Below are 15,684 nucleotides of genomic sequence, written 5' to 3'. Positions count from 1 at the left end.
GAGGGTCCCGGTCCCCGTCCCCCCCGCACGGTGCCGGCGGCGGGGTTTGTACCGGAGGGTCCCGGTCCCCTTCCCCCCCCCCCCCCCCCCGCCTCCTCCCGCCGGCCGGTCACGTGACGGCAGAAGATGGCGGGCGCGGACGAGGAGTTCGAGGACGCGGTGGACGTGGAGCCGCTGGAGCCCACCCTGACCAACATCATCGAGCAGCGCTCGCTCAAGTGGATCTTCGTGGGCGGCAAGGGAGGCGTGGGCAAAACCACCTGCAGGTAAGCGCCCGGGCCGGGCCGGGCTGGGCCGGTCTGTGCTCTCGGGGGTGCTCCAGCTGCCGAGGCCCTGCCACGGTGTCCGCACGTCCTGGGGTCTCGGTCCCCGGCTCCCTGCTCCCTGCTCCCGGCCCCGGCCCGTGTCTGGGCCGGTAACTCTGCCTCCTGGGGTCTCGGTCCCCGGCTCCCGGCCCCCGGCCCGTGTCTGGGCCGGTAACTCTGCCTCCTGGGGTCTCGGTCCCCGGCTCCCGGCCCCCGGCCCGTGTGTGGGCCGGTAACTCTGCCTCCTGGGGTTCTCCGTCCCCGGCTCCCGGCCCCCAGCCCTGGGCTGGTAACTCTGCCTCCTTGGGGGGGGGGGTCTCGGTCCCCAGCCCTGCACTGTGCTTAGGCCGGTAATTCTGCCTCTAATCATAAAGGGTCTCAAGGCAGAGTGTTTAATCTACTAAAAGGCATTGCACAAATACAGACTGCTGCTGCTAGATTGAAACCTGGCCCAAACTGAATTTTTAATGTAAGACGAGTTATTCCCCGACAGAATGACAATCCTTTGCTGTATCTGTAGTTTGTGGTATTAATCATTAGAAGTCATTGCTCTATTGAAACTGTGCCACTTTAAGAAATCTGCCCACCTGACTGTTGTTCATTTGAATTAGTTATTATTTTCCCCGGGAAGGCAATCAGTATATTGGTCTTTACAGACATATTTGAGTTCAGGAGTGAAGATGTCCTCCTCTATTGACACGTGTCTTTTGTGAGACTGTTCCTGGAGTCTTGTGGGCAGTTTTGTTTAAAAATTGATGTATTTGTCATGGAGTGTAATGAAGATTCATCAGATGAGTTCCTGGGTAATGGTTTGCTGCTGTTAGATTGAATAGGCTAGGCCTGTATTCTCTAGTGTTCAGATGGATGAGAACTGGCCTCACTGGCCTCATTGAAACTTACAAAATTCTCAGCAGGAAGGATGTTTCCCCTGGCCATGGGATTTAAAACCAGGGATCACAGTTTCAGAATAAGGATAGGCCATTTAGCACTGGGGTGAGGTGAAATTTAGTCATGCAGAGGGTGGTGAATCTTTGACATTCTCTATTTAGGAGGGCTTTGGAGTCTCAGTCATTGTTCATTCAAAACAGAAATTGATTTTCTGGGTATTAAGGAATGTGGGTTAGTGCAAGAAATGAATTTGAAGTTGTTGATCAGCTGTGATCTTGTTGAATGTCAGATGGTCTACTCCTCCACCTGATTATTACGTTCTTGGAGGTTCTGACATTACTATGGAGGGAAAAAAGCGAAATCATTGTCTTCCAACAGATTTTAAAGCCATATGAGATGAAATTTCTTTAGGATAGTTTTCTTTTCAGAAAGTAAAGGCAAAAACCCTGCAAATGCTGGATATCTGAAATACAATCAAAATGAAGGAAAGACTTGTGAGATTGGGCAGCGTGCATGGACAGTGTTTCAAGCTGATAACCTTTCATTGACATCATGCGTCCATTTTTTTCTCTCTCTAACCCCCCCCCCCACCCTGCCCCAAATGATCTACTTGATCTGCTGAGTGTTTCCATCACTATTCTTTCTTTTGCCTCCATTAGTATGCCTCCCAAAAGCTGGGTATTAGTGAAATATTCAATTAGAATTTCAAATTCATTGTGACTGTGGTGTAGTAGAAGTTGACTTTGTGCCAGAAATAATTGGATTTGCCACTCGTGAGGATTTGATATGCAGAACTGGATGAGAGTTTCTTGTTGGCTGAGATATTAATAATCACTAGAGCCATTGGAACTACCCCTTAAAGCCATTATAGGCCCAGGATTAAGGAAAATACAAGTTTGAATCTAGCAGTTATGTCCAGCGCATTCATGGTCCATTATTGTAGAAAACTCTCCTGAGGGCATTGGTCGTGCTTGTTGGCATGAATTACATCAGCTGGGTGTGACTGGGGGGTAATAATGACTCTTAAAATCTGCCACAGTATCACCTTTGTTCATGGTGTAACTGTGCCAGCTAAGGTTCAATTGGTCGCACCCAACATCTGAATTTAAAGTTTTGATTCAAAGTACACTTGAGTGCAAATGTTGTCTTTTTGCATGTTATTAACCCAAGGTCTCACTGCTTTTTCATTTGGGCATTAAAGATTTTTCTGCACCAGCCTGAAGAGCAGAGAAGTAATCCCTGTGCTCTGATCAACATCTTTAAACTCGATTCACATTTCTACAATGTATGGTCATTATCAGATTGAAGTTTGTGGGAACTTACTGTGTATTAAAATAAATAAATACATGCAAATAAAAGGCTGCCTCTCCTCCCTTATGTGTATTTATATGGAAAGTTTCCATTGGTTTAAAAATTGCTTCGTTCTGTGACAAAACAAATTGATGAAGGTTAGAGCGATGGATGTGGTGTATATGGACTTAGTAAGGTGTTTGACAAGGTTCCCCATGGTAGGCTCATCCAGAAAGTCATGAGGCATGGGATCCATGGAGATTTGGCTGCATGGATTCAGAATTACTTGCCCCACAAGGCAGAGGGTGGTAGTAGATGAAGAGTATTCTGCCTGGAGGTCCGTGATATAGGCAGGATGCAGAGTTGGGAAAAGAAGTGGCAGATGGCGTTCAATCTGGAGAAGTGTGAAGTGATACAATTTGGAAGAATGAACTTGAAAGCAGAGTACACAGTTAATGCAGGAGCAGTGTGGAGGAACTGGGATCTGGGGGTCAAATCCATAAATCCCTTAAAGTTGCCACACATGTTGATAGGGTGGTTAAGAAGGTGTATGGTGTGCTGGCCTCATTAGTTGGAGGATTGAGTTCAAGAGCCATGAGGTAATGTTGCAGCTCTATAGGACTCTGGTTAGATCACACTTGGAGTAATGTGTTCAGTTCTGGTCACCTCATTATAGGAAGAATGTGGAAGTTTTAGAGAGGGTGCAGAGGAGATTTACCAAGATGCTGCCTGATGTCCTATGAGGAAAGGTTGAGCAAGCTAGAGCTTTTCTCTTTGGAGCGACGCAGGATGAGAGGTGACTTGATAGAGGTGTATAGATCATGAGGGGCATAGATAGAGTGGGACAGCCAGCACCTTTTCCCCAGGTTGGTAATGGCCATTACCAGAGGACATCTGTTTAAGTCAGAGGAGGTAGGTTTTTAAACAGTGGTGGGTGCCTAGAACACACTGCGGGGTGGTGATAGAGGCTGATACAATAGGGACATTTAAAGATTCTTAGATAGGCACATGGATGTAAAAAAAATGGAGGGTTATGGGCTGTGTAGGAGGGAAGGTTTTAAATTGATTCATAGAGTAGGTGTTCATATAGTTCAGGACAGTATCGTGGGCCGACGGGCTTGTACTGTTCTATGAAGAATCTATGAAGCTGTACAATTACAAGTCTTTTTCCTTCCAAACAGTTGTAGTTTGGCCGTGCAGTTGTCAGAGGTTCGAGAGACTGTGCTGATTATTTCCACGGACCCAGCCCATAACATTTCTGATGCATTTGATCAGAAATTCTCCAAAGTGCCAACAAAAGTAAAGGGTTATGACAACCTCTTTGCTATGGTAAGTAAAATGTAAGCAGAGGATAATGTTCAAACTGTGTTCCATAATTTGCTCAGTAATTCAGTATATCAAAATGTATAAGAAATATTGCAGCCATTTTATACTAGAAGTGTTTACTGATGCATGGAGAACTAAAATATTATATTTCAAGGATCTTGAGGAAAGTGTTACAGCTTTGAAACGTGTATAAAGGTAATTCTGGTTGGAGGATTGTTGGAGAAATGCTCTTGTGTTAGAATTTGATAAATTTGCCCACTCCATCCTGAGCCATCTTTTTCTATGGGCTCCATTTTGGTCCCCTTGGTGATTTGGTGGGGAGGGGGAAATTGAGAAGCACCGTGCCTCAGTTTGTGTTGCCAGTAGATATTAATTTGCATTTTGATTCATAACTCAACTGCTAGTTTTACTCTTTAGTTGCATAGAAGATTCACAGCCACAGGAACAGGCCCTTCACGCTGACCATGATGCTAAACTAAACTCATCCCATCTGCCTGCACATGGTCTGTATCCATCTATTCCCTGCTGACCACTGTATCTGTCTAAATGCTTCTTAAATGTTGCCATTGTATGTGCTTCCACCACCCTCCCCTGGCAGTGCATTCCAGGCACATGCCATTCTGTGTACCTTTCAAAAAAACTTGCTTCTCATATGTCCTTTTAAACTTTCCTGCTCTCACTTAAACCTATGCCCTCTAGTCTTTGATGTTTTTCATCGTGGAAAAAGGCTGTTGACCATACCCTGTCTATGCCTCTTGTAATTTAAATGGCTCTCTCAAGTCACCCCTCAGCTTCTGACACTCCAGAGAAAACAATCCAAGTTTGTCCAAACTCTCCTTGTAGTCAATACACCCCAATCCAGGCAACATCATGGTGAATCTCTTTTGCAGCCTCCCCAAAGCCTCCACATCCTTCCTGTAATGTAGCAATCAGAACTGCACACAATACTCCAAATAAGCTGACTTCCCAACTTTTAGACTCAACACCCTGACTGATGAAGTATGCTGTATGCCACACTTACCACCTTACCTACTTGTGTTGCCTCTTTCAGGGAGCTATGGAATTGCACCCCAAGATCTTTCTGCACATCAGTGTTCCTAGGGGTTTTACCATTTATTGTATACTTGCATTTGACCTTTGATCTTTTATTTTAACAATGTGCATTTTATTAGCTTTGTAATGATGTAGATTTCCCAAATGCTTTATTGACGTAGAATTGGCTAAAAATTGACACAGAAACAAAGGACAACTGACCAAAGGTTTGAAGGAGGCAGATTATAAGAGAGTGACTCAAAAGGATGAGAGGCTGGCACGGAAGTTTAGTGTGGAGTTCTGGACACAACTGTTTTTGGTGGTGGGTAAGAAGCAAAGCCGGACAAAGGATAGAGATAGAGTGCGAAGTTTCTGCACTCTTTTAGTCTGGCCACATGCCTTCAGGTTAGAAGGGTAATTAATATGGAACTCAAACTTGCTAGCTTTATTTCTTTGTGTTTAATGCAAGGTTGTTAGTGGAAACGATCACTTGTTGAATGTGAAAAGATTGTATGAATACCTGTTTAGAAAGATGGGGCTGATATTATATACAAAACTAGAAAGCATGTCAGTTCATTTCAGAAGATAAATTGTAATGAAGCATTGATTTGTGTGCATCATTGCAGAATACATGAGTTGAGAATTGTCATCATTGTGATATTCAAACCGTTAATAAATAGTGCATGTGTCAGACATGTAAATAATTGGTTAGGTAAATGGTAACTATCTCAATCTTCATCTAACCCTAATCCTCTTTAACAATAGAGATTTGCTCTTCTAGGGTCTTGGCAAGATCCAATCTGGAGTATTGGTCTTGAAGAAAATTGTACTTGGCTAGTGTGTCCTTTATCAGAATGATGCTGGATGGGATTAAAATGGGGGGTTGGCTGGCATGAATTTGGCTTTGCTCATTGAATTCAGATTGAGGAATGTTCTAATATGCCTCATCTTGCTCTTTGATATCCTTAACTAAGTAAACCTTCCCATCAGTCTTAATGTCTAATTGACTCATGGTTCTTTTCTGTCTTTTACTTGGAGATAGCTAGATGCTTGATAAACAAGGTAAAATGCTGCTGTAGGTAGATGGGAATGCAGGGCTGGGGTTACAGTTGGGTCTGCCGTAACCTTACTCCAGGGTGGACATGTTTGAGGGTCCAAGTGGCTTCCTTGTACTCCTAATTTGTATGAAGTAAAAAGGTACCTATTAACATCAGTGATTCAGGAGTGGGTTGGGGTATAGGTCTTGACTTAAACAGACTAATGTACAGCAAATAGTTAATTCACTCAGGAAATAATCATTTTAAGAGAAGATCAAAGACAGTTTTATGACAGGAGCTGCAGCACCTTCTCCTATGAAAGCAGTTTAGCTTCTCCAGAAGGAAATAGTATGAGTGGAGGATGGTTGCAAACAAGTTATGTGCTTAAAATCTGTCTGAATCACACAGTAGCATCGTTGTCTTTGCTCTAGCAACATTACCAAATGTAGTCTGTGGTGTTGAGACCAATTAGTATACCCTACTTCAAGTGGGATTGATTAATTCATTACGCAGGGAATCAAATGTGGGGAACTCCTAGCATTCAACTGGTTTTCTCTTTCCTATTTGAAGAAATCAGGTTTGTGGCATTTCATTGTATACAAGTTTGGTTTTAAAGATGAAAGCCTGAAGCTTGGCTATTTTTTCTGTTTATTGAGCAGGAAATTGATCCAAGCTTGGGTGTGGCTGAACTACCCGATGAATTTTTCGAAGAAGATAATATGTTGAGCATGGGCAAGAAGATGATGCAGGAGGCGATGAGTGCATTCCCAGGCATTGATGAAGCTATGAGCTATGCTGAAGTAATGAGGTAATGTGCTGGGGAGTGGGGACATTTTCTAGCTTTGGTCATCTCTGAAATTTATCCTGTTAACTGGATGAAAGAACATTCTGGGCTCTGACCTCTAAGTAGATCTCAGTTAATCTTTCCTATATTGTGAACTGGTGCAGAAACTATGCCAATGAGAAAGAAGAATCCTTCTGCTATTTTGAGCATGGAATACTTGTGGATACAATGAGAATATTCATGTGTGCTTTGCTCTTAATTTCTATGAAGTTCAAACCAGAAAAATATTTAAACTTCTTTCAGCAAAGTCTTGAGACAAAAGAATGGTCAATGATCAAAATGAATTTCTGATCAAGCAATAGTGGGAAAACCCCCTGAACCACTGGAACTGTAGGCATGCATACTTGCAGGTGGGGTTGGGGAGTGGGAAGTGGTGGACGAGGTGTCTCTGGTGGTATAAGCAGAGAATGAAACTACTCGACCACTTTAATGTGCAACTTACAAGCATAATTACTTGAGGTGAACAATATGGATGTGGTCCAGAAAGGTAGAGGTATGAAATAGCAGGGACGAGGAGAGGTTGGTAAAATGAGAATAGGATATACTAATAGTGTTGGATGAACTAGGGAGGGAGGAGTTGCAAGTAGATCATTAACGTTGGCATAAATAGGTTGGGCCATGTTTCATTGCTGCACATTGTGTCATAAGTCTTCCATCTTATAATCAGGGATGGACACTTTGCTTCCTGATTTTTGTTTTGTATTAGATCTTAAGCTTGAATCTTATCTCTTGTTTGTGAAAATTCTGGCACAGATTGCTGGTTTCCTGAATCTAAAGCCAAATGTTAGAGCCACCTGGATAGTGCACTTGACTGCCATCCTACTGCTTATTCTGCTAGATGTACTTTAGTTTTTCTGGCTTGGTACTGTCTTTCTGTTAAATAACTGTTTGCATCTAATTTACAGATTGGTGAAGGCATGAATTTCTCGGTGGTGGTGTTCGACACGGCACCAACAGGGCACACACTGCGACTCTTGAATTTCCCAACTATCGTTGAGAGGGGTCTCGGGAGGCTAATGCAGATTAAGAACCAGATCAGTCCTTTCATCTCTCAGGTAGACTACACTGATCTGTTTGAAGTTAGTTAAGCTAATGACTGTTAATTGTTGCCAAACAAAAAAGATTGGTGCTTCATTTAGCAGAGCTGTCTGGCACATGCCTGTATACCAGAAGGTCCCTGAATGGAGTTGAAAGATGGGGGCTGGTTGGGGTGGGTCCAGAGCGTTAATATAATCGGGCCACTACTGAGTGCTACAGCAGGGCTAAATATCCATGGTTAGGAAATGGATGCAAATGAAATCCAACAAGACTTCTGCTCCTGGTGCCATTCACCAGCCTGCACCTGAAAGACTACATCAGCTCTCAAGTTGCCTCCTGTCTGTATCTACATGTGAAGAGCTGCAGTCTAAGATGGCTTGGCTCCAGTGGGAGCCTTATTCCACCAAGCATTCACTCCATAGAGAGGAGGAAAAATATTAGGTGAGAGATTATTGAATATTAAAGTTAGGAATTGAATTTTTCTGTATTTAATTCCACTGTTATTCTGTTCCTGAGGCACTAATCAGGGCTCCTAAAAATTGATATAAAACGTTGGTTAAGTTGTTGCAACAGCATGGTGACCCTTTTAGTTCCTGCAGTCTGAGCACTTCTGATGTTCTGCAACATGATAAATTACTCTGCTTTAGATAGGTAGAGATGAATCACACTTAATCTTGTGGAGGGTTAGGTCTTCTACCACTCGATGAACAGCTAAACGTGCTGCTGAATCTGTACCTTTTACTTATGTTGGCTTTTAAGGACATACTGATTATCTTCATGTCATGAAAGGGAAAAATTGACGATCAGGTGATGTAACAGAGTGGATGCCATCAGTTATCAGAACGATTATTCCCCTTAACAAGCATATAATTGGTGCTACATTTTCCTGTTATGCATTGGCAGTTTCACATCTCGTGGTGTGCATTTTGGAAAACCTGCTTTTAATGATTGGCAAGTGATGAAATTAAATTCAATGAAATTTTAAAATGAAAGTAGCTAGAACTCCTTGCAGTTTAACTGTAACTAAAATATCATGCAGTGACTTCAATTAAAATAACTAATGTGACTGTTTTGTACACATCTCTGAATAATTGTCACTTTCATTGTTGGTGATCTCTGTAACCTTTGGTTAGGTTGAATGTAGAATCAATGTATTTAATCTGCCTGCATTTCAGATGTGCAGTATGCTCGGACTTGGTGATATGAATGCAGATCAACTTGCATCAAAGCTGGAAGAGACCTTGCCCGTCATTCGTTCAGTCAGTGAGCAGTTTAAAGACCCGGTAATTATCCAGTAATTTAACATTAAATCAGTGAGTTTTAATAGTTCAACTGGAGTTATCTCAAGCATCTGAGTTGGGCAGTAGATTGTTTTTAAGCTCTTATCACACAGATCTGCAACCACAGTAATAAACACTCACTAGCTCTTTCCTTTCACTGTCTTCAAACAAAAGTATATGCATCTTATCACTGAGCCAATGGGTTCTGGTTCCTTGAATATAAGGTTGTATCTACTCATCTGTGTCAAATATTTGGGCAATACTGAGAGGTCAGTGTTTGTTGTCACAGAGCAGTGAGGATAAAGTACACAGTGAGCTCTGTCAGGATGACTGATCATTCAACGTATATGTTGTAAACTACTTTTTGGCTTAACACCTTGTGTGTTTAATCCATTCACACCAACTGGTATCTTCAGTTTACTGCAGTGCTGCTGGCCTCTTTTACACATGTAATAATATTAGTGATTCCACTGCACTAAGCCAGAATCTGGTACAAATTGGGCAGAGACATGCAGCAAAAGGGAGTTTTGTTGGACATCAATGAATTGAATGTCAACAAATGGCACGATATTTTCTTAGTGGGTCCAACAATTTCACTTTTCACAGTTCAATGTAGAGGCAAGCCACTTTTTTTACCCCTGAATGATCCAGGCTATAACCCTTCTAAAAGAAATGGGTTCGTTAAGCCCTGTGTTGGTTTTGAGATCTCTTAACCTCAGCTGGACGTATTTTGTCTGGGAAAGGAATGAGGTATTACAATTGACCTTCTTAATCTTAAGAGCAGTGGTGGTGGTTGATAAGCTACCAGGCTTTCTCCCTTCTGCTGTGTAGTGATATCCTTGCGTTCCATCAGTATGTAGCTGTCTGGAGGATATTTGAGAGATGGGCAGGTGAAAGAAAGTGTGCTGCCAGAGTTCACTATGCCTATATTTAATGAGTTAAGGACATATCCAGGGAAATACAGAGTAGTCGAGTTGAGGTCAGGAGTGAGAAAAACTAATGGAATCCCCAAAGTAGAAAATGGTCTAGAAATCATAATGGACTTCAAAAGCCTTCCTGAAACTCATTTATTCTTTAAGGAAGATGTTATGGATATAATTAGATTTTCAAAAAATTTTTGCTCAAGTATTATAACCCAATGATTGAAGCTGGAGTCTGTGAAGTGGGGAACAATCTGCATGGTGTTCTGGTTAGCTCTGCAAGTCAAAGCAGAGAGTGGGATTAAAAAGCCGCCGTGAGTGTCAGAAGGTGGAAGTGGACCTGTCGGAAGACTTTGGTTTTTGGAATCTAAGGAACAGTTTTGAGATTTGCCAATACCACCAGTTAAGGATGGTTAAGACTAAGGAGGACTGCAACAGACTGCGGGATATTAATAATCTTGCATCAGAGATAAAGTTGGCAAGTGAATTTCAAGGATAAATTCAGCACTTGCACTTTTGATAAGAAATAACTCGTGTAATGATCTAAATAGGGTGCAGAACAAAGGGATCTGGGAATACAAAAGGTGGTGCTGTGGGTCAATAATGCCATAACATGAAGCTTCTGCCCTTAACCGGACTACTCTGCAGTTCCCTGGATATGTTCTTAACTCATTAAATATCAGCATGGTGAACTCTGGCAGCACACTTTCACCTACCCATCTATCAATGTAGAAGTTCAGCTCTAGAGAGCTATCATTGCAGAGTACAGAAGATTTGCTAAACTTCTGCCAGAGTTTTGTTGGATCAAAGTATATTGTTCAGGTTGTCATATAAAAGGGATACAGATGCACTGGGGACTGCAGGTGGGGAAATGTGGATCTATGAGGATGTTACTGGAAATCCCAAGGTTATCTAACAGGGATGGATAACGAATATTTTTTTCCTCTGAAAACCTTTGATTGTTTTCTATATGTGGAGCAGACCAAACAGAGAGGATATTGTTTCTCGAAAACCTAAATGGGGAATTCAGAAGAAAACTATTTTATCCAGAGAGAGAGTATGGAATTTACTTCCAACAGTTTTGTTGAGTGGATAGCATTAGGTACATTTAAGTAGAAGCAAGAAGCACAGAAGGAATAGAGGAAAAAGCAGTTAATTAGGTAAAGGAGGCTGAATAGACCTGGAACCAGCAGGTGCTGTGATTGTTCAGTGTAATTCTCCTCTAGCTGCAATGTAGGTTACTGACATGATGCACAATAACTCAGCCGTGCAGAATAATTCAACACTACACAATTCCTGTGAATCTGTCCTAACAAAAGTGGGATTTGTACAGAACTTTTGGGCCTTCGGAATGTCTGTGTTTTACAACTAATTAGTACTTTTGAAATGCAGCATTTCCTACACTGAAAAGTTGCTAATTAAATACAAAAAGATGACTTGAGTAGTAATGACTAGATAATGTTTTGATGATACTGATTGTAGAATCAAAATAGCATCTTGGCATCTCCTGTGGCTGCTTAAGAAAGCAAGAGTGGTGTTTTGGTATCTCTTCTGAAAGATGACTGCCTGCAGCCCAGAGTTGCATTGGACGGGCAGTCTAGAGAGTGCCAGCCTAGACCATGTTCCATAATCACTGGGACTTGGGTGCATAATCATCTGAACACACACTTGGCTCTAGAAGTGCTACTCACAGACATCCAGGAGGGAAGCAGGAGAAAGTTGGGACCAAGTGACACAAACTACATTGAGATAAAATGTGATTATTTCTGCTAGTCTCTTTTTAGTATTAATAATGCAGTCAGTTTGATATCTTCTACGGTCTTTGTTTTTGCATCTTGCAGGAGCAGACCACGTTTATCTGCGTGTGCATCGCTGAGTTTCTATCCTTGTATGAAACGGAACGACTAATCCAGGAGTTGGCAAAGTGCAAAATTGACACCCACAACATTATTGTAAACCAACTGGTGTTCCCAGACCCTGGGGAGAAACCTTGTAGGATGTTGTGAGGCACGGCACAAAATCCAATCAAAGTATACCTAGACCAGGTATACTGCAGCAGGCATGAATTTTCTTGTGGGTGAACTATTATGTACAGAAAATATTACTGGTGACTGGGACTGTTGAACTGCAAGTTTGGGTTGGTTTAAATTCTCCTTAAAGTTGGATTTCATTATGGGGCCAATAGTAAGGTTATTATAGACTGACTGCACCCAATGAGAAAATCAAAATATAAAGTTGTTAAGAGAAATTAATCACTCTTTAGATTAAAACTAATTCCTTCATGGGCTAGCCCTAATCTTATGATTGTGTGCTTTTGTCTGGATTTTCCCTATCAGAGAAATGTCTCTAGGAAGTTTCATCTTTGGCAACCTGTGATAATGTGTGGACAGGTATTGGTCGCTTATACTTGGCTCCATCACTTTGGTTCTATTGAAGTCAATAAAACTGAAATGTGCTGATACAGTACCATGCATTTAGTGCTAGTGCAAAAGCTTACCTACCAACTACCACCAAAATCATCTGCCCTTGATTCTTCTTACAGTCCCTTAGGATTGAGGGTGACTGACTTGCACCCCAATTCTGAGGTGATTAATCCACACAGGATCTGCAGGCTCTGTCACAGATTCTACTTGACAGTGGGTGGCTGGGATGCTTACATTGTTCTACCCTCCTGCTGTTTATACTTGGCTTCCCATCCGAGATATTCCTGGAAGTACTTGTGCCTTCCAGATGTTCCTCAACCCATCCAAGTAATCTTGAGCTCGATTCCCATGAGTTGGTGAGGATATTATGTTTTTTTTTCAAGGAAGGGTTTTGAAGTGTTGAAGTATTTTTTGTTCTCTTGGAATCAATTGATCTATCCTTGATTAGGTCATCCCTTAGTGATCTACACATTGAGCAATACAACCAGATGGCTTTTGTTAGAGTAAATTTAAGGTGTGGAATTCTATTTAAAAGTAGGTTTGTGCTTCATTTTATAAGTCCCATTGTACATTGGACAAAATAAACCTGGTGACTTGATGTACTTACCTAGGTTTGTGAATTGTGACTTCCTCAGTAGTTTTAGTCCATCAAGTGCATCATTCTTTCTGCGGCTCTCTGCCTTTGGGGATTGTTCACTGTTTGCACTTCTGCCTTTTTGGAGATGACTTTAGCTTTGCTTTCTTCTTTCCAGATGGAGGATCTGTATGAAGATTTTCACATCGTGAAGCTCCCACTGTTACCTCATGAAGTCAGGGCACTGACAAAGTCAATACCTTCTCCAAGCTCTTGCTTGAACCTTACATGCCACCCAGTAAATGAAGCAGACTTCCTTCATTCCGTTTCAATACTGACGCAAGGAAACCTAGGATTTGTAATTTATTAACACTATGTTTATAGGAACACGCATGGGGAGGGGATGTGTGGATGTTATTTTATTGTGTTGGGCCAGGTGAGGATTTTTGGTTTTTTGTTGACGTAATTTTGAGAAATACTGACTACTCGGGGCCGCTATAGGTTGTGTCAGAGCTGGGTTTGTGGAGCAAAACAAATTTGATCTAGATCTTTGCTCTTGCAAACTTTACACAATCACTTTCCAGCTTTGACCAGCCTTCCTCCCCTTTGGTCTTTACCTATCCCCTCTAAAGTAAGCCATTGACTTGAGACTTGACCCACTGCAGCCCCATGGCAGCTGGAGTTTCACTCCAGTGTAGGGTCAGTTTTTCACTTCTAATGTAATAGTCATCAAAGGAAGTGCATAGTTCACAAATGAAGTAGCAATTCTACCATGAAGCAATTGTGACATGTTGAGAGAATTTGCAGTATCGACATTGTGAAGCTAGTCCATTAAATCCTTAACACTAGCAACTTTTTCCACGTTACGTTTGTTACATGTCAACAGAGTTAATGATGTCAGTGGGAGCCTTCTCCTGATATAGGGACATACTCTCATTTAATAATCTTTCTTGTGACTGTTACATTAGACCAGTTCTTATTCTGGGTACACTGTCCTCCATAAGGTATCTTGGTCTAGTGTAGACCTTGGATACAATAGAAAACCTGATTGTTTTGTTCAGTTGTCAAGTTTCACCTTTTTAGCCAGTGTTACTTGTTTAAGGTGTTGCAGGACTTTTTGTGTTTTGGTACACCTGGCATTTAACTGAGCATCCTTGTAGACCTGCTGCAATTGTTGCCCATGCTTTATGGAATCTTATTTTCCTGACTTGTTAAATTTTAATGAAGAAACTTAAGAATACCTGACTAGAATGGTACTTTCAAATGTTTATAATACTGCATTGGACTTGCCAGATAAGTGTTTGAGTTGTTCTTGGCCTTGATGCAGATCCTTGAGTTGTGGGGGGGTGGTGCGGGGGGAGAGGAGAGCCAGGTAAATGTCACTTTACTTCATGCAGTGGCTCAACTGGTTTAAAATAATAAGCCATTTCAGCCCAGTATGATTGATCCCTGGGCTTGGCAAGAACAGTTCAGATTTTTGCTCTGGTCATGGCAGAGAAGATGCCCACAGTAGGGAAAGGGGAAAAATTGGCTACTATTCCTGAATAGTTCTCATCTGTCCAGGAAAATGGGTGATGGATGTGAACAACTTTGGGCTCAAATGTTAGCTATCACAGTGTCTGATACGTGAGAAATGGGCACACACAAGGTGCTAGAATGTGCTGAATGACACCAATGGTGTATTCCTCCAGAAGAAGATGGAAGCTCATAATGTGGGAGATTAAATTCAGTAAATCAAAAGAATTGTTCTCCAGCAGATGTATTTTCATAGGGGTATGTGAAGCCTGTGGTGACTAAGTTGGTAATTCTGAGGCAACAGGCAACTCGTAAAGCAAATTAAGTCCCCTGGGTGATAAAACTAATGATTGTCAGCAATGAGATAATTCAATGCATTTGGTTTAAGTACCAGGAGGTGAACGTTGAATATTTTCTCTGCAGCCTGAAGCTCATTCCAAACAGGGACCAGCAAAGGTTCAAGGTGGAGTGGGATTGGGTTTTAATTTTGCAACTGCAGAGGAGGTGGAGGCCAAAAGTCATCGGACTGATGCATTCAAGCACCAGATTGCCCTCCCTCTGCTGTTTGCCCACTTTAGATTGTTTTTGTAAAGTACTCTGGCTAATGGATCAACAGATCTCTTTGGGAGCAGGGGTGATGAGTTTGAATCAACCAAATGAGATGGAGGGGGGACATAATGAGGAACAGTTGGCTGTTTTAAGAATGTCTGTTCTTAAGCTACAAATGACAAGTGTCTGGCATCTAAAATTTATTATTTAAACCTAGAATAAATTTCTCATCCCACACCAGATATTCTTTGATACTGAGTGACCTTTTTGGCTGCCCTGGTGCCGTGTTTATGCACGCTAGAAGTTCTCGATCTGTATTGTACACTCATTGCACTTTGGTTATAGGGTAGACCCAGCACCTGAACACTGAACCCCAGCCTCGAGGAAGGAAACAAGCTGGGTCCCTGCACCTTGTCCTTTCTCTTTTTGTGCATCCCTCTCCTCAAACCCAGCAGTGAAGCAACAGCTTGTGACATTCTGCACGTCTCCAAGTAATCCTGGGGGTGAATACTACAATAGGTTACTGTACTTTGGTAAGTATAACTTCCTTGATGAACCTCCTACTAACTTAAAATATTCTGAGATGCCTCATTTAAATCTAAGGAATAGTAGAATCAAGGGATGAAGTAGGTCTTAAATAATTGAGGCTTTTGGGTTGGCTTA

At 41.9% G+C, this 15,684-nt stretch overlaps 1 protein-coding gene across 1 annotated transcript; it reads left to right on the top strand.

Moving 5' to 3' along the window:
- The first annotated feature begins 37 nt into the window (after positions 1-37).
- Positions 38-15,263, top strand: get3 (guided entry of tail-anchored proteins factor 3, ATPase). The gene is given in 10 exon segments (XM_052041935.1): positions 38-266; positions 3,665-3,812; positions 6,538-6,693; positions 7,628-7,777; positions 8,936-9,043; positions 11,802-11,960; positions 11,962-11,991; positions 11,994-12,005; positions 13,136-13,193; positions 13,196-15,263. Coding segments are annotated over 10 exon segments (1,029 nt in total). The 5' UTR covers positions 38-126; the 3' UTR covers positions 13,264-15,263.
- The last annotated feature ends 421 nt before the right edge of the window (positions 15,264-15,684 follow it).

This window comes from Pristis pectinata, chromosome 31, assembly GCF_009764475.1.
Source record: "Pristis pectinata isolate sPriPec2 chromosome 31, sPriPec2.1.pri, whole genome shotgun sequence".
NCBI lineage: Eukaryota > Metazoa > Chordata > Chondrichthyes > Rhinopristiformes > Pristidae > Pristis > Pristis pectinata.
This window is presented reverse-complemented; position numbering and strand designations above follow the sequence as displayed.